The sequence below is a fragment of the Saccoglossus kowalevskii genome, chromosome 12 (genome assembly GCF_978046115.1).
Source record: "Saccoglossus kowalevskii chromosome 12, keSacKowa6.1, whole genome shotgun sequence".
NCBI classification, from domain to species: Eukaryota; Metazoa; Hemichordata; class Enteropneusta; family Harrimaniidae; genus Saccoglossus; species Saccoglossus kowalevskii.
Window position 1 is genome coordinate 2,882,760 of NC_140652.1, and position 27,034 is coordinate 2,909,793.

A 27,034-nucleotide genomic window follows, 5' to 3' on the forward strand; every position below is an offset into this window, starting at 1 on the left:
GAATTTCCGAAGAATTGCGTCAGTACAACACAGCATTGTGATTGGTTAATAACCAACTTGACCCATTAGGTCAAAGGACGCCACTGCAGGTGAAATCTGCAGGGCTCATACCACTAATTGAATTTCCATAGACGACAATGTTAACATATGACGAGATTGCTATATGAAAATGACGAAGAAAGTTGAAAATATGGCTCAAAAATGGGAAATCAACATGCCAGTAATCAACCATATGAAAAAAACTAACATGTTGGCCAGCTCAAACTCTTGCAAATCTCAGGTAAACAAGACACACCTACTGTATTTGGATTGCACCAAGAGAAATCACTGGAAAAACACCAAGATTAGAACATCCATTAACACACAGAATAAACCCACAGGTACACAGCCGCTAAGTAGTAAACAAAAGACCACATGTTGGTCTCACCTCTGACCCAGGTGATTACGCCCTCAAACAGGGAGCACCTGAGAAAAATAATATTTAAAAAATTTCATTGGTTCTTGCTGGGCATTTAAATTGAGGGCTACGAGCAGCCATTGGTTAATTAGTGGCATGAGACCTGCAAATGCATCATGGCGGAAAGTGATTTTCATCGAGAGTTTGCGTACGATCCAACACCTTCGTCAGTGGAGATAATATGACAATTTTGACTTCGACTGTGTTCCAACAGACTCAAATGTTTTTAATTTCGTAAATTCTGGTGGTACGTAATTAATATTGTAATAAAATGTGCATATTTTTTGTGATCATTTCTGTTTCTTCATTGTGAAAATCAATGACGACTCAATTAATTTCGTAATTTGATTTCCCTCAAAGACGTAATCTGTTACTTGATGAATCAAATTTTTCATTTGCACTCTTTTTCGAGGGGGGTGCTCGGGTAAGCGCCCACCCCTAAAAAATAGTGATTTTCTGAGTTGAGGCCCCTGGGCGCTAACGCGGTCGAGTACGGTATAATTATATAAACTCCGCACATACAGACATCTAAAAACAAAATTCACTTTTGAAAAATATTTAGAAACTGTGCAAAATCCCTTCCACAGGTCATCCATGACCAAACTAAGAATTAGTGCTCATGTGTTAGGAATAGAAACTGGAAGACATAAAAACATTGACATTTCAAAAAGAAAATGTCAGTTTTGTCAATTAAACGAAATAGAAAATGAAGAGCACTTCCTTCTTAAATGCGGTCTCTATAAAAAAGAAAGAAATGAGCTTCTCAAAAATTTGATGCTACCTCCAAAACTTCCAGACAAAGAAAAAGTAGTTGCAATACTAAACAATGGTAGTAAAAAATTAGCTCCTCAAATTGCTAAGTACATAGATGATTGTTTTAAAATCAGGGAGAACAACCTGAAAAAAGTACTACCAGCTGCCTCAAAATGAATAAAAAACATTTACTTTCATTTATTATATTTTATTAATACCTTTGTTTTATACTCTTTTAATCTCATTTAATTTTTTTGTTTTCATTGCTATACCTTTATTGTATTCTTCAATCAAAGTCCCATAGAGGATACGATAACAATAAAGATGATTATTATTACACAAGTCATATACACACTGAAAATTTGAACAAAATTTACATTCTGTATTTTTCAAATTATGGATGAAATCATTTCCCTAATATTTTGCAACAGATGTTGTTATGTCCATATATTACCCATAATTCATTGCTGTAAAACCAAAGTGATGGACAACTTATACTAATTAAAAAGTTGATTATTTATAAAACGAGACATAATAGAGAAAAGCAGTAAATTGCATTTCCTTTCATTTGTGGAGTTCTTTTTATCTAGGAATATCACGCTGTTAGCCAATACTTCCCCTTTAAATGTTGCATTGAGTTTAGCGGTACTCTGAATACAAAGCAAAAGCTGTCACCTACTTTTTTTATGAACTGAATGTCTGCATTTAGATGTGGCTATTAATATCGTAATAAAACACTACAGTAAGCTACAAAGGTTTTGTGCTACATCCATATTTCATTGTAGACAATTTTGCTTGATTGCCTCCTTCATCGAAGGCTGACCAATTTTCCTAGAGCTTCCTACCTAGAGAATCAAATGTTTGTTTATTTATCAATTGATTCATTAAAAAAATGTGTGTCTCACTTGAGTGTATATTCAACAGTATAAGTGAGGTTGCCATAACTCTCCAGTTAGCAGTTAGTTTTTTTTAGTTACATCATATACATGTAAGTGAGTATGTAAAAGTAACCAAGACATTTCATTTCATTCATTGCTATATCTGTTCTACTATATGATAAATTGCATGACAAGTTTCATGGGTTTATTTTGTACACTTATGCAGCTATAGTTGAGAAAAGTGGTCCGATACTTTTTCAAAAATTGGTAGCATTTTGAACTTTTTAAAACAGTCTCTTGCAATTATTCAAAATAACAAAAATCAGTCCCAGTTTTTTAACCATATATCACCTGCCAAATATCCCATAATATCTCCATGGTAGCAATCTATGGTTAAGCACTCAACAAAATGGTCACCGTTCACTATTAAAAGACAACAATCATTTTCTCAAAAAATAGTTGGTTGACCAATACAATTACAGTACAGCCAGTACAATTTATTGCAAAATAAATAAATTCTGGGTGTTTGTATTTATGAGTAGGCTTCTACCTTAATGCATTATATCCCACATTCCCTTCTTTTTGTTGATGGCAAGCTATTGTATCCTGTTTTGTCACTATTATATTGGAATTATCAATTGATTTTAATTTCACAATTGTTGCAAAATCAATCCATAAAATTGATTGAATAATCTTTTCGAATTTAAAACCAATTAATATGCTTTAAAATATTAAAATTATTGTGAAACACACCATTCCTATAAATTGCACCGTCTAGTGATATACTGTAAAATACTTTAGTTGGAATTAATTTTCCCTAAAAAGAATTTTTGGGTGTTTTGTATATGGAATTTATTTTCACTTATTTTTGACAAGTTGAATGTAAAATATGGGGAAAAAGGTATATTCGCTGGATTTTATTTTCACTGAATTATTCCTTCAGTGAAAATAGCAAAAATTAATTCGTATTAATTAAGTATTTTACAGTATATGGGTGATGGCACTATCGCTCAAATTGCCAACTGTGTAGTCATTCATCATTTAGAATTAGGTAAATCTCAACATATAATCTTTATGATTGGATGACCACAACTGATTAAAATGGCGTGCACTGCTTTTGTTGTACCCATACATTTTCTGTATACATCATAGAAACACTTCGTACTAAAAAACACAATGTATATAAATGGTGTATTAAATATGAACAATGTATTTGTTTATTTGTAGGTTAATTGTGCTGTCTGTAGTGCTAGGTGTTGTAGAGTTTGACATGTCAGTATCCTGTATACGCAATCTACATGACCATGTCTTAGGATATATAGTTATTCTGTGTGTGTGTATAACATTAGAAGCTCTCATATCATGGTTGAGTCTACGCGGTACTATCATGTATACCAGACCAAGAGACAAGATAGCTTATATTTTATATGTCAGATTAGGTAAGAACTACAATGAATTCATTCACTTATCATGTTTCACTGGTCATGTTTATTTTATTTTGATGGGAAAACCCAAATTTCTGCATCAATACTGTAGAACACGTTGTAATAGCGGTATGCAATTTTACCGAATTTGATTCTTGGCATGAATTAACAGAATCTTTATTTAGCTAAAGTGTTGACTATCTCCCTGTGAAAATATACTTTCTGTTAAATTAGCTGCATTTTGGCCAAATTACAGATTAGCTAAATTAGCTAAAATAACATGTTTTACAGTAGAAGCAAATAACCATAGTATGCAGGCTTCCATGGTCCAATCTATTTGTCATAATTATGGTCTGACATCTATCAACCGAATGCCAATTCAATATTTGTATGCAATATCTTGTGATACCTTTAATGCATCATGTTTGTTCCTTTCTTTACAGCTGTGTTAGTTGTTGAACTTGTTTGGTTAATTTTTGGTTTAGTATGGGTAGCAGATCATTATAATGTATGTCCAGCTGGTATGGCCAAACGAACAGTCTTAGGTAAGTAATCAATATTCAACCAAATAAATAGTAATTATTCATGCAAAGGATTGGAGAGTTGATGCACTCAACCAGATGCTTACGATGCTTACAAGCTGCTGCTGCTCCTGGGAATGCAAAAATAGTTGCATTTGTTATGTGTGGTTTCCGACAGTCACATGGTGGTCACATGGCAATCACATGTTGGTTACCTGATGCATGGCCACATGTGACATGTGACCCTTCGTCCAGTTTCTGCAGCCATTCACCAGCAGAGATTTTATGCTAAGATTAACTATTAGTTCTGAGAATGTCCTAATGGCATTTTGTGATTTATTCTGATGAACAGCTTTTTGACCTATAATGATTTCAACCTGTACAGTTATTATCAATTCATCTTTTTGAATAAAAGCTCTTATTTTCAACCACAACATATTCTGTGAGAGTGTTCCAGTCATTTATAATTCTCTGGTTAATAACATTTTTAATTTTTAATTCAGGTCTGCTAAATTGCTTATAAAACTGCCCTGTAAACTCTACATAACCACTCAAAAAAATGATTATAGTGAACTTTCCCAATGCCTGCTCTGAGTTCAAAGACTTCAATTACATTCCCTCGTCTTCTGTAAAACCATTTATTTTCATTAGCATTTTATTTCACTATTTTGATGTTTCATTGAATTTTAATTTGGCGTAGAAACAAAAAGTTCTATATTTGTTATTTTTCATGTTCATATGGATTTAATTTAGCGAATTTTATTTATCAAAGAAAATATCAAAATTAAAAACGATTGAATAATTAGTGCATTTTAATACAGTATTTGGACTGCTACCTGCTGCACAGCAATTGCCATTGTGTACTGTAAACAGATTAATTTATACTGATTTTCTGTGTTGTGGGACCCCAGAAAAAAATTGGCAATATTCACGAACATTTGTCTTGTGAAATTAAAGCAGTTTACAGTATAATTTTTCTATAAGTATATAGCAATAACAAATCATTTGTAGATAAGATTACTTTCTAATTAAGAAGGCATGGTGTATGAATTCATCTACAGATTTGATAATATTTTTATTTGTGCTTTGTAAGAAATGAATGATTTTTTGTATTTCAATGGAAATCTTACTGATGACAAATATTTTCGATGTGATAGATACATGAGGCATTCCATGAAAAAGTCATCCTCTATTTCTTGGAGTGAGCATTGACCACAAATTCTATTTTCTAAAGGTGTTTTGGGATTAGTATGTCTTCCCTTTTCAATAGGTAGGTTATGGTTGCTTGTTCTAGACTTGGCTACTGAAAAACTTTGTTTTGTATTCAGAATAGTATTCTTCAAAATTGTATTTTGTTTTAATGTAGCATGTGTCCTCAGTTAATTTTTTTCTTTCACCTTTTTTTGGCTCCATCGATTAACATGAAATCATGTATGAAATCAAACTACCAGTACCGAATCAAACTACCAGTACATGTACTTTATTATGTTGGTAGTCTGATCAGTCTTGAAAGGACTTATCTTAACTTATTGCTGTTGCCTGGTTACTACTTCACCATGGCAACACACCCAAACCATGTTTAATCAATTTTTCTGCATTGCAGGTATAGTGGTGTGTAATTGGGTTGTCATGTTTACATTGTTTTGGATTCTCTGGTGTACGTTTGATAGAGCAGGAAGAAGTTGGGTCAAATTAAAACGTGACAAAAAGCAAGAAGCAATCAAACGATCAATGAGTCGAGTGGAAAGAAGAATGAGCCGAGCCAAGTGAGTCACTTTATTTTTACTTTGTCCATATCATTCTAGATTGTTCACTCTATTGTACAACTTTCTTTTGTGGTTACAATTACTCATCTTTATCAAACTTCTTTTAAACTTGGATATTTACAATATTCATTTGTGTTCTATATATATATTTCAATATATTCATCAAATTTCCACAGTTTCTACAATAACTCAAACAATTTTTATCTGACCATTTCAAATTTGAAAATTTTATGAATTGCTATGAAATGTCAACACAGTTAATTTTGGTGTAACTAACAAATACAATTTTCAAGATACATGTATGAGGTAAGATTTGGCTGAAATAAAACATTTGTTAGACATAGAAGTAAGTGGATAGAATAAATACATTTATACTGCTTGATAATAAGAAAGAGATGTTAGTAATATGCTTTCAAGATCTGTTAATTAGATAAGTGTAGTGAAGTGATATGTTCATTATATAGTATAGATAAAAAAAAAGTGACAAGTACAGTGTACTTTTCCTGAAAAATCGAGCTAGTATTTCATTTTGTTTAATATATATTACTGGTATGTTGATGTTATTATTATCACAAATTATTAAGAGAATACTATTCAATGATAATACTATGGATTCCCATAGCAGTTGTTTCAGAAAAGTCCATTTTGTCACTAGATTTTCTCTGAAATCACTCCATGGTATTTCCATGGTATATGTTCTAATCTATAATTAAATAGTGTTTTTAAAACAAGATATTGTGATGAAATAACAGTGAACAACCTTAACTGGGTGTGTGATTTGATTTATTTTATTAGCAATAGAAATTTATGCGACATCCTAGTCTATCCCTGGTGATAATTACTCATGTGAAATATGCACTGGGTAGTCTAGTTTCTATGGTTACTCATATATTGTATTTTATTTCCAGGGAAACTCAAGATTTGTATGAGCAGAACTGGGATCGTCGGTTTCGACTTCTATGTTGTTGTGCGGGAGTGGGAGAGTCCAAACAGGTGATTTAAACTGCTTTACTATTTACCACAAAATTCAAGGTTATTATGAGAGTACAGCGAAGTATGCATAAAGCAGTATGGTGATCATATTGATCAATGCATAGTGGAGGTTGATGCGGTTCCATGCTGCCTGAGTGCATACTTTGCGGTGTTCTCATAATGACATTATACATCTTTTTTCTGCTTGTAATAATAATGAGAGATAACAGCCTAAAATGGCAATGAGAAACAGTTTACACTGTGTGAACATTTGCATTCAGTGATGTTTTTTTTCATTTTCGTCATGCACTATAGCACTTCTACATCCAATGTAAACAGTGAAAAGTTTTTGAATGTGACGTGAATGTGACACATTTTCCAAATAAGGAAAACATTGAAATGTATTCGTAACACTTTCTACCACGATCGTACATTATTTTACGCACAGATAAAGTTTTTTTTTCAGTATCAGATGTATAATAATTAGGTTTATCTGCTTGTTTTTTGATAATTTTGCAAGCAAGCAGAAACTACTGTCACAAACATATTCATAATAATTCTATTGTAACTTTTTTCCAGAATGCATTCGGAGATGTTGCCAGGCTATTTTCTGAGTTTTTCCATGAATTAGATGTGGTACCATCCGATATCATAGCAGGTCTATTGCTTCTTAGAGAAGAACAGAAAAGGCGACGTAGAGTCATTGTAGAAAGTCAATCAAACAACGTCTTTCAATTTTTATCCGGTGTTCCTATAGCACCAAGCACAAATTTTTTAAATCTTCAGGACCCTGTGAGTGTTATCATCTCTTGATATATCCTGTGTAAACTGTTTCAAGTGTTACAATAGACCATTTTCTGTTATTGCGAGATCCCGCATTATGCATAAAATCAAACCTAAAAACAGGGCAAACAAAGGTCATAGCTTCGTAGTGGCGACAAACATTGCGTGGAATTCGACAAACGAGAAAGTATTTTGGGGAATATTTCCATGCTTGATAATGTGCTGTACACATTTGATGATGGTCAATTTCGATGAAGTAAAGGTATTCAAACGCAATATTTCCCTGTCAAAAATCGGCCTTTCAATGTGAACTACAAAATAAAAAAATTTAAGTTCAAAACCAAATCTTATGATTTTTTGCTGCAGATGGTAGGTGCTCGTCTTTCACGCAACTCGCGAGATCTTGCAGTTGAACGGAAAATCACCTATTCCAGAATATCTTGATGTAAAATTGGTTAATTTTTTTAACCTTATTCCCACCAATTCCCTATTTGCATTATGTATTCACAAAATAGTCCTGTTATTGTCTGCACTTTCTTTCAGAAGATTGGGACAAAAATAGCCAAATTTTTTGAGTATAAAATGAAATTGATTCAAATTTTGTCTGTTGGCTTCAAATTTAGGGTTCCTTTCCAGAAATATTGAAGAATATACAAGAAAAATGTGCAGAAAAATTTGGGCGAGTCTGGTGGTGAAAAGGTTTATATTGTCTTTTATACCATGAGATGTTAGTAAAATCACTATCATCTTATTTTGTCTGTTGAAAGAACACCTTTGAAGTACATGTATCGGTATGAGCCTAAGGCTTCTATAATTTTCTATTTACATCTGTCTGTTACGCTAGTCTGATTAGATCAATAACCTAACTTGCTGGTTAGCAGGGCAGTTTAGAATCGCTTTTTGAGTATATTTCACTGTGTTTGGCTGCAGGAAATTTGCATGCCCTTAAATGGAAATAGACATAACCATTGTCATTGGTCGCAGGAAATTTGCATGCCCTTAAATGGAAATAGACATTCAATATGTGTTGACTAGTTGGTTGGCTAAATGCCGCCCTCTAAATAATATCTATGAATTCATGTCCAAATGTACTAGTATTAGGATTTCAAAAAGTGTATTTTTAAAACTTTGTGAATAGGTCACAAGAGCTTGCATGACAAAGATTAGATGGGATGTTATTCCAAGATGTGGCTGCTATTCAGGCAACAATTTTGCTTCCCTTAGGTTTTGGATAAAACATGTGGCGATTTTAGTTGTCTGCCTAGAGTATATAGCTGTAGAAGTTCTGTCATATATTGTGGCCTGGTATCATCTGTGGACTGAGTACATTGACAAATACAACCAACTTTAAATAGTATGCAGTAAGATATTAGTAGTCAGTGTTGAGATTGGAGAAGTGAACTCACATGTGCCGACTTGCTGACTTCTTGGCTTTACACATACAGTAAACGAGAGGCTGCTTAATCCAGTCATGAGTAGATAAAGGTCTATGTTGTGCACACACATCTCTAATAATTTTCTAACCAGTTTATGTTGCCTATTTTCTTGTCTGTAGGAAACAAAAAATGAATTTTTAGAAATAACGCATTATTTTAAGTATGCATTAGCAGCTTATGGCTGGCCATTATTCATGATGATGAATAAAGCTACTGGTTTATGTAGAATAGCAAAGAGTTGTACACGGTAAGAGAAATAAGTTCAATATCAAACTAGTTTCTTTCCACAGTATTTTTCATTTTGTCTAGGTTCTTAAAATCAGCCAATCCATGGCCAGGTAGTATCATTCATTTTGTCTAGGTTCTTAAAATCAGCCAATCCATGGCCAGGTAGTATCATTTTGTCTAGGTTCTTAAAATCAGCCAATCCATGGCTAGGTAGTATCATTCATTTTGTCTAGGTTCTTAAAATCAGCCAATCCATGGCCAGGTAGTATCATTCATTTTGTCTAGGTTCTTAAAATCAGCCAATCCATGGCCAGGTAGTATCATTCATTTTGTCTAGGTTCTTAAAATCAGCCAATCCATGGCTAGGTAGTATCATTCATTTTGTCTAGGTTCTTAAAATCAGCCAATCCATGGCCAGGTAGTATCATACATCTGGTCTAGGTTCTTAAAATCAGCCAATCCATGGCCAGGTAGTATCATTCATTTTGTCTAGGTTCTTAAAATCAGCCAATCCATGGCCAGGTAGTATCATACATCTGGTCTAGGTTCTTAAAATCAGCCAATCCATGGCCAGGTAGTATCATTCATTTTGTCTAGGTTCTTAAAATCAGCCAATCCATGGCCAGGTAGTATCATACATCTGGTCTAGGTTCTTAAAATCAGCCAATCCATGGCCAGGTAGTATCATTCATTTTGTCTAGGTTCTTAAAATCAGCCAATCCATGGCCAGGTAGTATCATTCATTTTGTCTAGGTTCTTAAAATCAGCCAATCCATGGCTAGGTAGTATCATTCATTTTGTCTAGGTTCTTAAAATCAGCCAATCCATGGCTAGGTAGTATCATTCATTTTGTCTAGGTTCTTAAAATCAGCCAATCCATGGCTAGGTAGTATCATTCATTTTGTCTAGGTTCTTAAAATCAGCCAATCCATGGCTAGGTAGTATCATTCATTTTGTCTAGGTTCTTAAAATCAGCCAATCCATGGCTAGGTAGTATCATTCATTTTGTCTAGGTTCTTAAAATCAGCCAATCCATGGCCAGGTAGTATCATACATCTGGTCTAGGTTCTTAAAATCAGCCAATCCATGGCCAGGTAGTATCATTCATTTTGTCTAGGTTCTTAAAATCAGCCAATCCATGGCCAGGTAGTATCATACATCTGGTCTAGGTTCTTAAAATCAGCCAATCCATGGCCAGGTAGTATCATTCATTTTGTCTAGGTTCTTAAAATCAGCCAATCCATGGCCAGGTAGTATCATACATCTGGTCTAGGTTCTTAAAATCAGCCAATCCATGGCCAGGTAGTATCATTCATTTTGTCTAGGTTCTTAAAATCAGCCAATCCATGGCCAGGTAGTATCATTCATTTTGTCTAGGTTCTTAAAATCAGCCAATCCATGGCTAGGTAGTATCATTCATTTTGTCTAGGTTCTTAAAATCAGCCAATCCATGGCTAGGTAGTATCATTCATTTTGTCTAGGTTCTTAAAATCAGCCAATCCATGGCCAGGTAGTATCATACATCTGGTCTAGGTTCTTAAAATCAGCCAATCCATGGCCAGGTAGTATCATTCATTTTGTCTAGGTTCTTAAAATCAGCCAATCCATGGCTAGGTAGTATCATTCATTTTGTCTAGGTTCTTAAAATCAGCCAATCCATGGCCAGGTAGTATCATTCATTTTGTCTAGGTTCTTAAAATCAGCCAATCCATGGCCAGGTAGTATCATTCATTTTGTCTAGGTTCTTAAAATCAGCCAATCCATGGCCAGGTAGTATCATACATCTGGTCTAGGTTCTTAAAATCAACCAATCCATGGCCAGGTAGTATCATCCATCTTGTCTTGGTTCTTATGATCAGCCAATCCATGGCAAGAAGTCGTTCATATAAGAACCACTTTATTTTTAGCTAGGCTCAAAAAACAACATGTCATCATTCTCGTCAGTTATTAAAAGTGTGCTTTTTTTTTAAATATTTAATTTGTAATTTATTCTAATCATAATCCGTTTTATTTGCAGTTGTTGCTGCTGCCTGTTAAAGCATGCCACTGCCGAGGTGAACAAAGACAACTGCTGTCAGTGCAATTTTATAGCTTTGAGAAAACAACTTGGACTTCCTGAATCGGATATTATCTATGCAACGTTTCATTCAGCGGTTAGTACTCATCCTGATCTATCAGACATAGACAGTTGCATGCCAGCAGGATTGAGAGATCTTACCATGGATAGAGTAGGTGGAACAGAGTTAGTGGGAGAAGTCTGGGATTCTGATGGGAATGAGAGTAGTCTGGATGATTATGTAGATCCTAGTTGCATGTCAAATAGAGATAACAGTAATCTGTGGGACACTCAGGACTTGGAAGAAGAATTTTTTGATAAGTTTGCTTCAGATTTACAGGAAAGAGCTGAAATTGGTGGAGATGGAAGTAGCGGACGTGGATCACATTGCAGCACTCCGTGTGATGTAGTAACACCAAATATGGTAATAATGTGATGCAGTCATAAATGCTTCAAGTGATGCAGCCTTTACTATGTCATCAACTGCAGTCTCTTCATTCCAAATCTACCTATACTTTAGTCTCAGTTATTAAGTGCTTTCACTCACAATATTTTGTTTTATTTCGATATGAGCTTAGAATTTTGGAAAAAACAAATGCTTTGTTGGCAGTGTAAAACTCAAGTGTGTCATTAATTGTGAGGGTTATATTTAGTAACTGAGAATTATTGTTGATGTTTCCATGTATTATCACTGACCCAATGTAACCAAATATGGAAAATACCATATATGCCAAGTTATGGATGGCTTACCAAATATGGCAAGTGTACCAAATATGGGGGTGGCTTGCCAAATACGGCAAGTATGCCAAAAATTTATCCATTCTTGTGATATTCATGTTGACATCATCATCAAGACTGACCAATCAACACACACCAATTTCCAATAACCATTTCTCTTTTAATCTTTTCCAGGTCAGCTTACTAACTACCTTTAATTTAACAAATCATTTCACCATTATGTACTAATAATAACAATAATTTGTCAATATATTGCACATTGATCTCCATAAGGCAAACTGAGCTCACATTTTTGTCAAATTTGTGTTTTTCTTTTCTATTAAAGCTGTATTTTCTGTATTTGCTTTCAAATTTATTTATAAAATTGAAATTGAAGTTATAAAAATAAATGTTCATTGAAAAAAGTATTAGTGATTAAAGGAATTACATTGTATTGACAATAATTAGTGATCTCCAAAAAAGCAGATGTACTTAACAAGCTATATCCTGCAAAGGGCACCTTCATTAAAACAAATTGAAAATTGGGCAGCACTACAGAAAATACAGCCACAGGATAACTCTCACAGTCATTTTTCATATAACTGAGTAGCTCAAGAGTGTCAGTCTGCAAAAGCTGGTGGCGCTGGGAATAAATGTCATAATGTTCTATTTTGTTTCACTTAATTCATATATATGCTGGTAACAAATGTTGTCATTTGTGTGATATGTATGCTTATTTCACTGTGAAAGGAATATGTGTTTGTTTGTTCTTGTTGTTTTCAGTCAATAAATATATTGATTTGAAAATACAAACAAAAATACAATTGTAAAATGGAGTAAAATTTAATTTCAGGTTTCAGAAATACCATTCTTTGTGGCTTTAGATCATGCCCGTAAAAAGGTAGTAATATCTGTGAGAGGAACTCTATCATTACAAGACTGCTTAACTGATTTAAGTGCAGATATATCAAAGTTACCGGTAGAAGGAAACCAAGATGACTGGCTTGGACATAAGGTAAAATTTGTGATGGTGAAAAACATAATAAATCTTTATAATAACGAGGACTGTGAATACAGTAAAGTTTTAGCATGGCTTAAGCTGGCTTTGCTTTTTTAGCTCCGCTGTCTACTTTGTCGAGCGGAGCTTATCATATGAGTGATTGTCCGTCGTCCGTGTCAATGTTTTACTTTTTCGACTTCTTCTTGAAAACTACAAGCCTGAATGCTTTGATACTTGGTGTATATGTACCTTGGGTAGACCTCTCTTAGGTTTGTTCATTTCATGATGATATCTTCAATTCTCTAATTTTGGTGAATATTTTTGTCATTTTTGGTAAAAAGTGATATTTTCGACTTCTTGTTAAAAACCACAAGTCCAATTGCTTTGATATTACATATATAGGTACTACATGTGGTCCTCTCTCAGATTTGTTTATTTCATGATGATATCTTCAATTCTCTAATTTTGATGAATATTTTTGGTAAAAAGTGATATTTTCGACTTCTTGTTGAAAACAGCAAGTCCGATTGCTTTGATACTATACATTTAGTTCATTTTCTATTGATATCTTTTGTTCTTTAATTGCAATGTGCATTGCTAACAGCGGAGCTATCTCAGCCAACAGGCTGCTTGTTTTAACTTTTTCTACCACCAGTTCCCTTTATTCATCACCAATTCACAAAAAGTCCTGTTTATAGTCTGCACTTTCCTTCAGAAGATTGGGACAAAAACAGCCAAATATTTTGAGTAAAAACTGGAAATTGACTCAAATTTTGTATGTTGGCTCCAAAATTTGGGTGCATTTCTGGGAATAATGAAAAATATAGGAAAAAGGTACAGAATTATTTGGGCAAGAAAGTCTGGTGGTGAAAAAATTAAAAACTTATTTATTGTAGTGTTTTAATATGCGATATATTACTCTGTACAAGTTAGATATGTATCAGTAAGCTGGCTTAAAGCTAGCGAAATTGGATGGATGGCAAGTCCCTCAAATACTGTAGTGATGAGGTACTTTTACCAATTCATTTAAATACTGGACCATATTGGGGTACTTTTGACCAATCCATTTTGGTATTGGACCATATTGGGGTACTTTTGACCAATCCATTTTGGTACTGGACCATATTGGGGTACTTTTGACCAATCCATTTTGGTATTGGACCATATTAGGATACTTTTGACCAATCCATTTTGGTACTGGACCATATTGGGGTACTTTTGAGCAATCCATTTTGTTACTGGACCATATTAGGATACTTTTGACCAATCCATTTTGGTATTGGACCATATTAGGATACTTTTGACCAATCCATTTTGGTACTGGACCATATTGGGGTACTTTTGAGCAATCCATTTTGTTACTGGACCATATTAGGATACTTTTGACCAATCCATTTTGGTATTGGACCATATTAGGATACTTTTGACCAATCCATTTTGGTATTGGACCATATTAGGATACTTTTGACCAATCCATTTTGGTACTGGACCATATTGGGGTACTTTTGACCAATCCATTTTGGTATTGGACCATATTAGGATACTTTTGACCAATCCATTTTGGTACTGGACCTTAATGGGATACTTTTGACCAATCCATTTTGGTATTGGACCATAATGGGGTACTTTTGACCAATCCATTTTGGTATTGGACCATAATGGGGTATTTTTGACCAATCCATTTTGGTACTGGGCCATATTGGGATACTTTTGACCAATCCATTTTGGTATTGGACCATAATGGGGTATTTTTGACCAATCCATTTTTGTACAGGATAATATCGGGATACTTCTGACCAATCCATTTTGGTACTGGACCATATTGGGGTACATTTGACCAATCCATTTTGGTATTGGACCATATTGGGGTACTTTTGAGCAATCCATTTTGTTACTAGACCATATTAGGATACTTTTGACCAATCCATTTTGGTACTGGACCATATTGGGGTACTTTTGAGCAATCCATTTTGGTATTGGACCATATTGGGGTACTTTTGAGCAATCCATTTTGTTACTAGACCATATTAGGATACTTTTGACCAATCCATTTTGGTACTGGACCTTAATGGGATACTTTTGACCAATCCATTTTGGTATTGGACCATAATGGGGTACTTTTGACCAAACCATTTTGGTATTGGACCATAATGGGATACTTTTGACTAATCCATTTTGGTATTTAACCATATTGGGATACTTTTGACCAATCCATTTTGGTACTGGACCATATTGGGATACTTTTGACCAATCCATTTTGGTACTGGACCATATTGGGATACTTTTCACCAATCCATTTTGGTATTGGACCATAATGGGGTACTTTTGACCAATCCATTTTGGTACTGGACCATATTGGTATATTTTTGACCAATCCATTTTGGTATTTGACCATATTGGGGTACTTCTGACCATATTGGGGTACTTTTGACCAATCCATTTTTGTACTGGACCATATTGGGGTACTTTTGACCAATCCATTTTGGTACTGGGCCATATTGGGGTAGTTTTGACCAATCCATTTTGGTATTGGACCATATTGGGATACTTTTGACCAATCCATTTTGGTATTGGACCATATTGGGATACTTTTGACCAATCCATTTTGGTATTGGACCATATTGGGATACTTTAGACCATATTGGGATACTTTAGACCAATCCATTTTGGTACTGGACCATATTGGGGTACTTTTGACCAATCAATTTTTTTATTCAACCCACGACTGGAAAACTAAAATACGATTATTTATTCAGGGAATGGTTGAGGCTGCCATGTATATAAAAAGAAGACTGAAAAATGAAATGATACTTGCACGGGCTTTTGGTCATGATAAGGTTTGTTCATTTATTTGCCATGGCAACATGAGGTTGCGACTCATTGCGATTCCAAAACACTTACCACTTACAATACCAAATGTAACCATAATGTATATGGACATTACAATGTATATGATTTGTTTTCTTCAGGAGAAAGGAACACATACGTATGACTTGGTGCTAGTTGGTCACTCATTGGGTGCAGGTACAGCTGCTATTCTTGCCATATTATTGAGACCTGAATTCCCGTCTCTATTTTGTTATTCATATTCACCTCCAGGTGGACTTTTAAGGTAATAACTGTTTTGTATATGAATATTTACAATATACCACTCCGTGTTTGTTTTATTCAGAATAAAAATGCTGTATAGGTTTTTGGTATTGATTCTCTAAACCAATTTTTCCACATAAAATATTTCCTGCTGTCATATATAAACTTTCAGATTTGAGTTGTGTATTTGAAATAGAAATAACAATCATACCAATCCAATATCCAAATCATATGTCTAATGGGGAAAAGTATAAGTCCATGGACAAAAAACGCTGTACAAGAGACACAAACAACACAACACAAACACAGACAAGTCAGTGAAAGAATGACATCTGAACCCAAGCCATGAAATGGCAGTCTAAAAAAATTCTGTGTGATCCTGGAAAATTATTTTTAAGTTATTTTAACATTGTTGCTATATGTGTATTGTGTGTTTGTTGCAGTATGTCAGCTGTGGAATACACCAAATCATTCATAACCTCTGTTGTAGTGGGTAAAGATTTAGTGATTAGATTAGGATTAGCACAGATGGAATATATGAGATCTGATCTTATATCCTGTATTAAAAGGAGTCAAGATCCTAAAGTAAGTCTTTCAACAAGTGGAATACTCGTATTTGTGACATGTGCTAGTAATTTCAACCACTGGAATACTGGAATAGTGATTCAACCAATGAAATAGATACATTGAAATATGCTAATTAGTATTGTGATGATAATTCAACCAATGAAATACCTTTGTTTGTATCACATGATAGTCATTCAACCAATTAAATGTCTCTTTTGTGATGCTGCAACTGCTTCATATTGAAGAGTTAACTTAGGTATAAAATGGCTGGAATACCGTATTTGCTCTATTTATGCATGTACATTATCGGTGTGTTTCTATGGTCAAGTAATATTTCTATGATTTAGTATACAACATTTTGTACCATAGCCTAGTAGTTGTCTGTATTGTACCATTCTTTTTGTTTTTTGAATGTTTGTTAGACTTCAACTTATTTTTAACACTCTCAGAAAACTGAATATATACCGGTAGTAAGACTAGGAGATTTGCTTATTTTGCATAAATTATCATTTACTTTGTTTCAGTGGCGTATCATCTTAGCAGGTCTGTTCTGTTGTTGTAATATTAGTGAAGAGAATATGCTGCCAGCTGGAGATGACTTCTCTCCATCACCAACTAGAGTTGATGTTGCTGTTCATCCCAGTGATTTATCAATATTATTATCTACACATGTACCACTTTTTCCTCCCGGAAAAATCATCCACATTGTCCGCAGCCATCCCAAAGATTTGGGGTAAGTTTATTTGTACTGGTCATTTCTTTCTGGAATCATCTGGACGTCATCTGTGATACATGGATATATTTGCATCTAGTTTAATAATACTCATGACTGCTAACTTTGCTAACATTGTAAATATTTCTACTTTAAGGTGTATAAGAAATGGGGCTATATATCATGCTATATTAGTGGACAATAGATCTTTTGATGAAGTCATTGTTTCACCTGTTATGATGAATGACCATCTGCCATATAATGTCATGGATGCATTGGAAAAGGTCAGTTAAACCACTCTTTATCTTCATTGATTCATTATCAATGTTAATTTTTCATTTATTCACATCAGAGACTGGTGTGTATGCAGGTGTAGTCCCATTGATTCAATGTTTTTGAAGCCTTTCATTGATTCACTTTCTGTAAAATGCTGATAACCCTGCAGAGTCTGTCATTGAATCACTATATGTAAAGCCTGTCATTAATTCACTGCATGTAAAGACTCATCAATTTACTGTATTGAAGCCTGTCATTGATTCACTATATGTAAAACATGTCACTAATCAATGCATGTATAGTCTGTCAATGATATACTGTATTGTCTGTCATTGATTCATTTCAAATTTGATTGAAGGAAAGAGCAAATTAAAAAAATTAGTGTATTTCAGAAGTGGCATGTAGTATTGCTGTGAAATTGTGTGTTAGTTTACAGTGGTTGGCATGGTAACAATATTTGCAACAGACTAACTCTTTATGTACAGTGTCGCTGACTGCTCATTTGTGTTTATCACTTTATTCTATGATGTTGAACTATTCATATTTATTATTTTTGTATTTAAACTTTGTTTTTAATTACATTTCAAGTGTATGAAACATGCTCTTAAAAGAAAGTCTGCAATTGTCATTCCAAAAGACCTGCCAGAATGTGATTCGATCAGTGATCAACTCACTATGGATGCAGTCAATCCAACCAATGGACATGATGATGTCTCCAGGAATGGCTATTACCCAGAAACTGTGAGAAGAACGGAATCCCTGTCAAGTTGGGAATACCAGAATACGGAAGAGAAAGAAAGCGATGAATGTCCATCTGCTAGGATACCACCGCAATGTCAGGATATGTATTCTGGAAAACAGAGTTCTGAAGCAAGTAATGATATGGAGAGTAGTGGCAATGATGAATGGCATAGAGCTCCTCTTGCCAGACCAGAAAGTCTATCAGCATCAAGTTCTATGTATTCTGTTGTCTCAGAATCCCGGAAATCTTCATTTAATGCAAAAACTGGAAGGGCATTTCGTCCTGAAGGATACTGTTATTATGTTGATCCTGTGGAATCACCGGAAGAAGCTTACGGAAGAACATTTGCACCAGCACCTTTATCCGGCCGAAATCAGATAACAACATTAGCCACAATAGAAGGGACACCGACACACTACGTGGGCGGTGTGACACCTGACTATACAAACAAAGCGTCAGGTTTGGAGTACGTAAATGAAACCCCACTTAGCACAGTTCAAAGTTCAGACTCAGGTGTTATTACAACAGGTGAAGATATCCCATTAACAGTTTTGACACGTCCCTTGCCTGAAGGTTCACCTCCACCCAAACCACCACGTTTACAATCAAAATCAAATCAAGATAATCCAAAAGGTGAGTACTATATTCCTCTCTCCTTTAGTTAAATGGTATGACTTTCTTTGCATGAGTAGATAGACATGAGTGGACAATTCCATTCACTGTGGGGGTGGTCAGGTCAAATGAAACTATTAAAACTATTTGAGTTGAAAATTTGAAAAATGTACGGTATTTGTTTTAAAGCTTCAAACTTAATAAATTCTCCACCAAAATATAACAAAGTTATTCAAAAATACATAAGGGAACATACTCACTCACTCTAAAAATGAAAATAAAAAGAAATATGAGTGTTCTGAGTCAATATATGAGTACTGACATTAAAATTTGGGTCTCCCTGATATCTGATTTGTCTAAAATATATACAATTGTAAATTGTTTAATTTTTCTATACTTGGGATTCTAATGATTTTATGATTATATAGCATTAGTGAAGACAAAATTAAGACACCAGAACAATTTTCACTGCTATAAAACGATTTCCAATGACTTTCAAAATTTGTCTATCACGAAATTAACCCTTTTGAATGCCCTAGTCTACTTTTGTCACTATTCACAAAAATGAATTTGCATATTATTTTTTTTCCATATTTTTGCAAAGATTTTGACCAAGGTCTGCATCCAATGAGAAATTATGTTCATTTGATGCAAAATTAAGAAAAACAAATTATATAAATGTGGAAATATATGGTTCTCAAAGAGTTGACCTTTTCACCACCAGTTCCCTCTTTTCATCACAAATTCACAAAATAGTTCTGTTTATAGTCTGCACTTTCCTTCAGAGACAGAAATAGCGAAATGTTTTGAGTAAAAACTGAAATTTGACCCAAATTTTGTCTGTTGGCTCCAAAATTAGGGTTCATTTCCAGAAATATTGAAGAATATAAGAAAAAAAGTGCAGAAAAAATTGGGCAAGCAAGTCTGTAGTATTTTTGTTGCTAAATCTCAAAATTACAGTTGACATATTTAACATGACAGCCAGGTGACCTTTTGATATTTTTATGAATCTCAGAGTTAAAAATAATGTATTAGAAATAAACAAATATCTTGTCACCATAATCCTGAAAATAGTTGTAATTTGTTTAATGAGAAGATATCAAGCAAACAATAAAATTAAATTTGCGTCTTTTACTCCTTTTCATTCTTGTACAAATATTTTGTGAGATCTTTGCAACATTGTTTATGAGTACAAACTATGAACCAATTAACGTAAAATATATATTACAATTTCAATTATAAATATTTTAAACTCAAAACAATGATAATTATCATCAGCTGATATTTCACAATTGTAAACAATGTACTGTATGATAACAGATTAGAATGTCAAGTACAATCCTTGCTGACTAGGTCATGTGTATGTGAATGTTACCACATGGAGTAAGGGTGGAAAATCACACTTAGAGATATTTTGTCCTTTTTAGATGATGGTTTTTAATTCCTGGTAAAGGTTTATCCAAGTTGGTAAGATGTGAATTTTTTGAAAAGCTCACAGAGCATGGTGAATTATCATGTAGAGGTCAAAGGTTAAAATGCATGACATCCATCTGTAGGGGGCAGTGTTTATAAGTCTTTTAGGCTGTGCGAACAAATACATAGACTCTTCTCCCGTGTTTATGAGTGTATACACACCTTATATGGTATGCTAGAGTGAGTTCTAATGAATATTTATTAAATCATGTGTATCTTCCTCTATTATTGGAAGCATATACCATATTTAGTGATATCTTGATAAAGAGCAAATACTGCCCCCTACAGTTGAAACCGCATGCCCAGAAATGAACTTAGTCATGGATCAATAACTGGATTAAATAATAATAATTCAGTTGGTGTGAAGACACATGAATAATTGACGACTTCTTCATTTGCATACTAAATTCATCTTCTTTTTCAGGTGTTATGGTATATGGATGTTCTAAGTTTTCATTTCTCCTTCATTCTGTAATTCTCATACTAACTTCATGTTTGTTTCATTTTAATATCATCATTGTTATCCATTGTTTTAATCAATTATGCTAATCAATTAATGGCTTGACTTTATTTTCACCATGCGTTCATTGTATTCACTTGTGGCTGTTGCTCCCACACAGTTGTTCATTTTGTTGAAGATTTATACTACCCGCAAATACCCCAAGTTGGTAGGTCTTGCATCGTTGATTTTATCTTAGTTTGTAGTATGTAGATTTCATTTGTAGCCATTAACAGATTAACACAATGTTTCTTCCTGCACTCGTTAGTTCAAGTCATACTGCCCTCTGTGTTGTCTTTCCTGTTACACTGTCCTCTGTCGTTTCATTTCATAATATTATGCCTTTTGTGTTTTCATGGGTAGAAATCTAGATAGAGAGATGACATTGTCTTCAAGTCTCTGGAAATTAATGTCGTACAATACCGTATGTGAATGTAACATGGTATCAACTATGTTTACCTAGCTAATAAGTTTACTACCAGTACTATTTTATTGTTATTCATTGTCTGTCAGTCAGTTCAAGGGTGGCAGGCAAAAGTGCCTGGGTTAATACAATACTAGAAATAATACATGAATATTTTCATTCTTGGATAAAATAAGTTATTAGTAACATTCTAGAAATGGGAAAAAAACAGTACTACGAGCATTGCCGTGGTGACATGTTTTGATCAAACTCATACATGTAGTGGTTTTGCTCAAACTCTGAGTTTTAGAATACGTCTAGTGCGTACAAAACATGGCCACGCGCTTTTTGACAATGTTCAAATGTAGGACGCTTTCACCCCACTTTTCATAATAAATAGACGGGGTATGACACCTCCAAAGCTGACCAATAGGTGATCGTCATATAGAACATGTGACCTGCAATTTTTCGTCCAATGTTCGTACCAGTGCATACGTGTACTACTGGTATGCTCTTCTTCGCATTATTAAGCATGTTATTAAGCATGCCATTTATAAAACAAAGTCCAAAAAAATCAAAACCATCACATAAAAATTACGTACTATTTTACATTAAAACAATGATGATGTGGTTATTAGGCAATCGACTGTCAGCTACGAATACCACAAATAATGTACGAGAAGTCTGGTACGTGATGTGTCCGAAAATGGGATGCGCCATGTCATACCCCGTCTATTTTATAGTTTAGCGAGATTTCTCATTTATAGCGGAACACAGATGCACACACAATTGTGAAATGGAAGCACGTGCAATTCATTGATAGCGGCGCTGTTAAATATGTATGCTGCTATTGATAACTTACAACTTATCTTATTAAATAACTTATCTAATACGTGTCAAATTGGTAAGGAAATTAAATTTACATATAATGGCGCAGTATCTAGTTGGTGTGTATATTTAATACGAATATTATTTTTTAAATCTTTCAAAGCAGAATGTATCACTGATCCAACACTTTTGCCTAACGCCTTTGGTTAGTTTCAAAAAGTTGTATATTGGCTATTGTGCATACTAATTAACTGATTTGCATTTTGTGTTGCAATTGTTATTTGCAGATATACCTCACCGTTCGTCACTGCCGACCTCACCCGCACCGACTCTTGGACGAGGTTATACAGAGTACATGCCTCTGATTTATCCTGACTTTGACGATGGAATGTTTAGTCCAATTGTGAAAGATGACAATGCCAAGGAGACTGACAGATTAACTGGTGATGAGAGACAATTTGTAACATCCACACCAAGTGTCAAAAGAAATCTATCAAAGGAATACCAGGGACTTAAGGATTACCAGGGACTTAAGGAGACAAAGTGTTGATATTACCTAGGACTTAAGGAGACAAAATATTGATTTTTAAAATCATTTTTAATGTTGTCTTGAAATCAAGATATTTTTTTTTCAAACCTGCTCTGGATTTTTGTTATCATTATTTACAAACTGTATGCAATATATGTTTTATTTATGATTTATTTTGCAATAAGTGGTGGCCCTGTAAGTTACTGGTTTATATTTTTTTTTGAGAAGGTGTATATCACATGTGAATACATTTGTTAAGTTCATATAACCAGTTTGGGTGAGTCAGGATTCAGAATACAAGACGAAATGTGGATCACAAACACTGCGAATACTTTGTTTTTTTAAGTTTGATACATGCTGTGTATTTAGTATGACACTGGTAAATATAAATTAATTTAAGAATTTTAAAACCCCAAACAATGAAAAAAAAAACCCAACCCCAACCCCAACCACAACCCTTACAACTATACAGACCCCTCACTGACCTCCAACCCCAACCCTTACAACTATACAGACCACTCACTGACCTCTGACCTTAACCATTACAACTATACCGATTCCACACTGACCTCTGACCCTAACCCTATTTGCTCACCACTAAGGTTCTCTGTTTTATTTGAAGCTCATGTAAATTACAGATGTGTTTTTTGTCTAAATGAGTCATAATGAAGTAAACTAGGGTACCACAAATATGATTTTAGGTTTGTATAAACCCACATTGCCATCCCACTTCATCAAGAAGCAGTTTATGTTCATTATTGCAATTCATTTTCTAAAACCGTGTGATGTAGATTTCATAGATTTGGTTCTGCATAGGCCTAGTGTATACATGAATATATAAACAGATACTCTCAACTGATATGTGTAATGTATATATCTCAATCATAGTTCAGCAGACTTATTCAGTAAATAACCCATTTTGAATAACTATTTTGCTCCATACATCAATGTTTAGTGGCAGTGATTCATTCCAGCCTTACTGGACTGTGATATACCCAGATGATCCTATTCTGAACTGTGTATTTAATTTGAATAGAGTTGAATTGACACTTGTCCACCCGAACTTACCATGTACATATACCCAACAGTCACCTGACCTTACCCTGTTCCCAGCAATCACCTGACTGCATGCACACCTATATGACCACCTGACCTTACCCTGTACCTACCATAGTCACCTGACTGTACAGGTGTATGACCACCTGACCTTACCCTGTACCCACCATAGTCACCTGACTGTACAGGTGTATGACCACCTGACCTTACCCTGTACCCACCATAGTCACCTGACTGTACAGGTGTATGACCACCTGACCTTACCCTGTTCCCAGCATTCACCTGACTGTTCAGGTATATGACCACCTGACCTTACCCTGTACCCAAGTCACCTGACTGTACAGGTGTATGACCACCTGACCTTACCCTGTTCCCAGCATTCACCTGACTGTACAGGTATATGACCACCTGACCTTACCCTGTTCCCACCGTAGTCACCTGACTGTGCACTGTAGCCATGCTAAATATCACATAAATTACACAGCACTGCCACTATATCCAGTCACATGCTGTACTTATTATTATTTTATTATTATTTACAAAACAGGAGCAATCTAATTTATGGTAATTGTGAAGGGTATTTTTTTTTTTTTTTAAATCTAATTTTTAAATTATTTCAGTCTTTGATAGTACAAAGATCAGACTTTTTTGTAAGGGTGACTGTAATTGTTTCCTTTGCTTCTCATGTAGAGTGATATGACACCTAAAAAATGCAATGTTTCTGCATAGCGCCCTCTGTTGACATGGTGACTGTGTGCACCGTCAAATATTTCAGCAAAAAAAAAACAAATTTGGTTAGTTCTGGTTGGAGAAAGGAATGAAATAAGTTTTAATAAAATATGCAGATAATAGTTTTATCCATTTCTATCACAATTTGTGTGTAAACTAATGATTTATTAAATGTCAGTACTGTATGCATGTTTTGAAAAAAATTCAAATATCAGCATTTTTCTTTTCTATCATATTTAATACTTATTGCCATGCGTCAATGGAAGATAAGGGTAAACATTGAACTGTGGCATTCTGGGAATATTTCATCTTACAAAATCATATCAAATATAGAAAAACAACATTGGTGATCCAGTACATCCACAGCGACTGATTTTATCAAACCTTTATTACACACATACTTCCAACTGATGTCATTTTATTGTTGATTCAACCAAGATTGTCCTGTGTGTGTATGTGTCTTTGGATGTTTGTCACTTCTCAACTTTTGTATTAACAGTTTTTTATGGAGCTTGGTTGCAATGACCTAATGAGGACGTGGTTGTGGCATGCACAATGTGATTGCTAAAAAACCACTGGTTACCTAGCATTGGCAAGAAAAAACAGAAATCAGTACTATTGGCACTATAATCATCCCCTGAAATTTTTATAGTATCATTTTCCAATTGTATCATACCACTGCTCAATTTTTGAAATTTTGTTTTATTTCCAAAATGGCAAGCCTTTGAATTTTCGCTTGAACTATATTCGACTACCAACTTGTGCTCTAGTTCGTTTGGCACTAATGCCACAAACCTTTAGCGACATCCACCTGTGATTACATGTCTGTCGAATTGATACGGTATCAATGAAATCATTGTTGACTATCTGAGGTTGCATGCCCTTACTAAAATGTACCTATGATTACACTTGTATTATATTTTTCAATGTCAATGTCACTCATTTGCATATTCGTTCATTTTTCAAGTGATGTAATTAGTTGACTTATGACATTATTAGATAATTCTGTAAATAATTTGAGCTTCCATTTTTTATGTAGTTTTATATCATTGGTGAGATGAATGTTTTTTCTTCATTTACTGTTTTCTTCGCTGATGTATTTATCCAAATCAAGCCATATTCCACACAGTGTTTGTTCAAAGTGGATAATAATGTCCAGTAGTGTTGCCATGGAAATAAGCATCAGTACCACATCCACATTTCTGTAACCATCATTAAGAAAATACCTTCTTCCTTCATACCACAGCCATCATATCACAACATGTTATTGATATCACACACAAATAGAATATATCACAGCTTTCAAATCACAACATATTGTTTTCATTCATACTAACATTTTTCAATAGCTATATTAATTTTCTCTTTTAAGCTGCATCGCGTCTCTCTTAAAACCCAATTAGTATGCAGGGACTGTTGTGTTGATTTATGCATATTCCTACTGTGACACTTACCCCAACCATGGAACTTGGTGTAATTTTTATCCTGCTAGTAGAACTTTATTTTTGATGTATACATAAAATACCATGGCAACAAAAATTATCTTAAGACATTTGTAAATAGCATTTAGTGATTTGCACTCCATTACACCCCCCTCCCACTCTCCCACCTCTTAGTAGTCCATGCTGAAAAAACTTTTCTGTCTTGATAAGCATTATGAAAGCACTTTCTTCAAATATATTTAGTTTGGTTCCAGCTATTGAACATCAATAAATAAATAACAATTTGTTTTTATTTAAATATATGCAAATTGTATCAACTATCTGTGTCCATTTATTTTTAATTCTAACAGCATATATTAACAATGTAGCAAATAATTAAATTGATATCTCTTGCCAGATAATTTATTCTTGCCATTATTGTTTTGTAAATATTTCCTAGAAAGTGCAATGCCTTTTTTGATGGTCAGTTATGACAGTGTCCGCTGTTATTTTAGCTTATATTACAAATTATATTGTAACTATTCTATGTGCTTTTTTAAAAAAATGGTTGGCCCAAGTTGATGGAATATTTTTCACAAATAAAAACACATTAGTTTGTTTATTGATCTCCTTGTGTACATCTTAATTGTCAAAATTCTATAACCCACCAGACCATTTTCCTGTTTAAATACTTTCTATAACCCACCAGACCATTTTCCTGTTTAAATACTTTCCATAACCCACCAGACCATTTTCCTGTTTAAATACTTTCTATAACCCACCAGACCATTTTCCTGTTTAAATACTTTCCATAACCCACCAGACCATTTTCCTGTTTAAATACTTTCTATAACCCACCAGACCATTTTCCTGTTTAAATACTTTCCATAACCCACCAGACCATTTTCCTGTTTAAATACTTTCCATAACCCACCAGACCATTTTCCTGTTTAAATACTTTCTATAACCCACCAGACCATTTTCCTGTTTAAATACTTTCCATAACCCACCAGACCATTTTCCTGTTTAAATACTTTCTATAACCCACCAGACCATTTTCCTGTTTAAATACTTTCCATAACCCACCAGACCATTTTCCTGTTTAA

At 34.2% G+C, this 27,034-nt stretch overlaps 1 protein-coding gene across 1 annotated transcript in view; it reads left to right on the forward strand.

The window, feature by feature from the left end:
- Positions 1 to 26,555, forward strand: part of LOC100372023 (diacylglycerol lipase-alpha-like) — a 69,602-nt gene extending 43,047 nt beyond the window's left edge. The window contains exons 2-16 of the mRNA XM_085506340.1: positions 3,316 to 3,527; positions 3,956 to 4,057; positions 5,637 to 5,799; positions 6,708 to 6,792; positions 7,351 to 7,563; positions 9,110 to 9,237; positions 11,236 to 11,371; positions 12,845 to 13,006; positions 15,748 to 15,828; positions 15,961 to 16,103; positions 16,525 to 16,666; positions 17,173 to 17,381; positions 17,518 to 17,644; positions 18,225 to 19,011; positions 22,481 to 26,555. Coding sequence (XP_085362466.1) covers positions 3,316 to 3,527; positions 3,956 to 4,057; positions 5,637 to 5,799; positions 6,708 to 6,792; positions 7,351 to 7,563; positions 9,110 to 9,237; positions 11,236 to 11,371; positions 12,845 to 13,006; positions 15,748 to 15,828; positions 15,961 to 16,103; positions 16,525 to 16,666; positions 17,173 to 17,381; positions 17,518 to 17,644; positions 18,225 to 19,011; positions 22,481 to 22,743 — 2,953 coding nt within the window. The 3' untranslated portion in view covers positions 22,744 to 26,555. The remainder of the gene's footprint in view (positions 1 to 3,315; positions 3,528 to 3,955; positions 4,058 to 5,636; positions 5,800 to 6,707; positions 6,793 to 7,350; positions 7,564 to 9,109; positions 9,238 to 11,235; positions 11,372 to 12,844; positions 13,007 to 15,747; positions 15,829 to 15,960; positions 16,104 to 16,524; positions 16,667 to 17,172; positions 17,382 to 17,517; positions 17,645 to 18,224; positions 19,012 to 22,480) is intronic.
- The last annotated feature ends 479 nt before the right edge of the window (positions 26,556 to 27,034 follow it).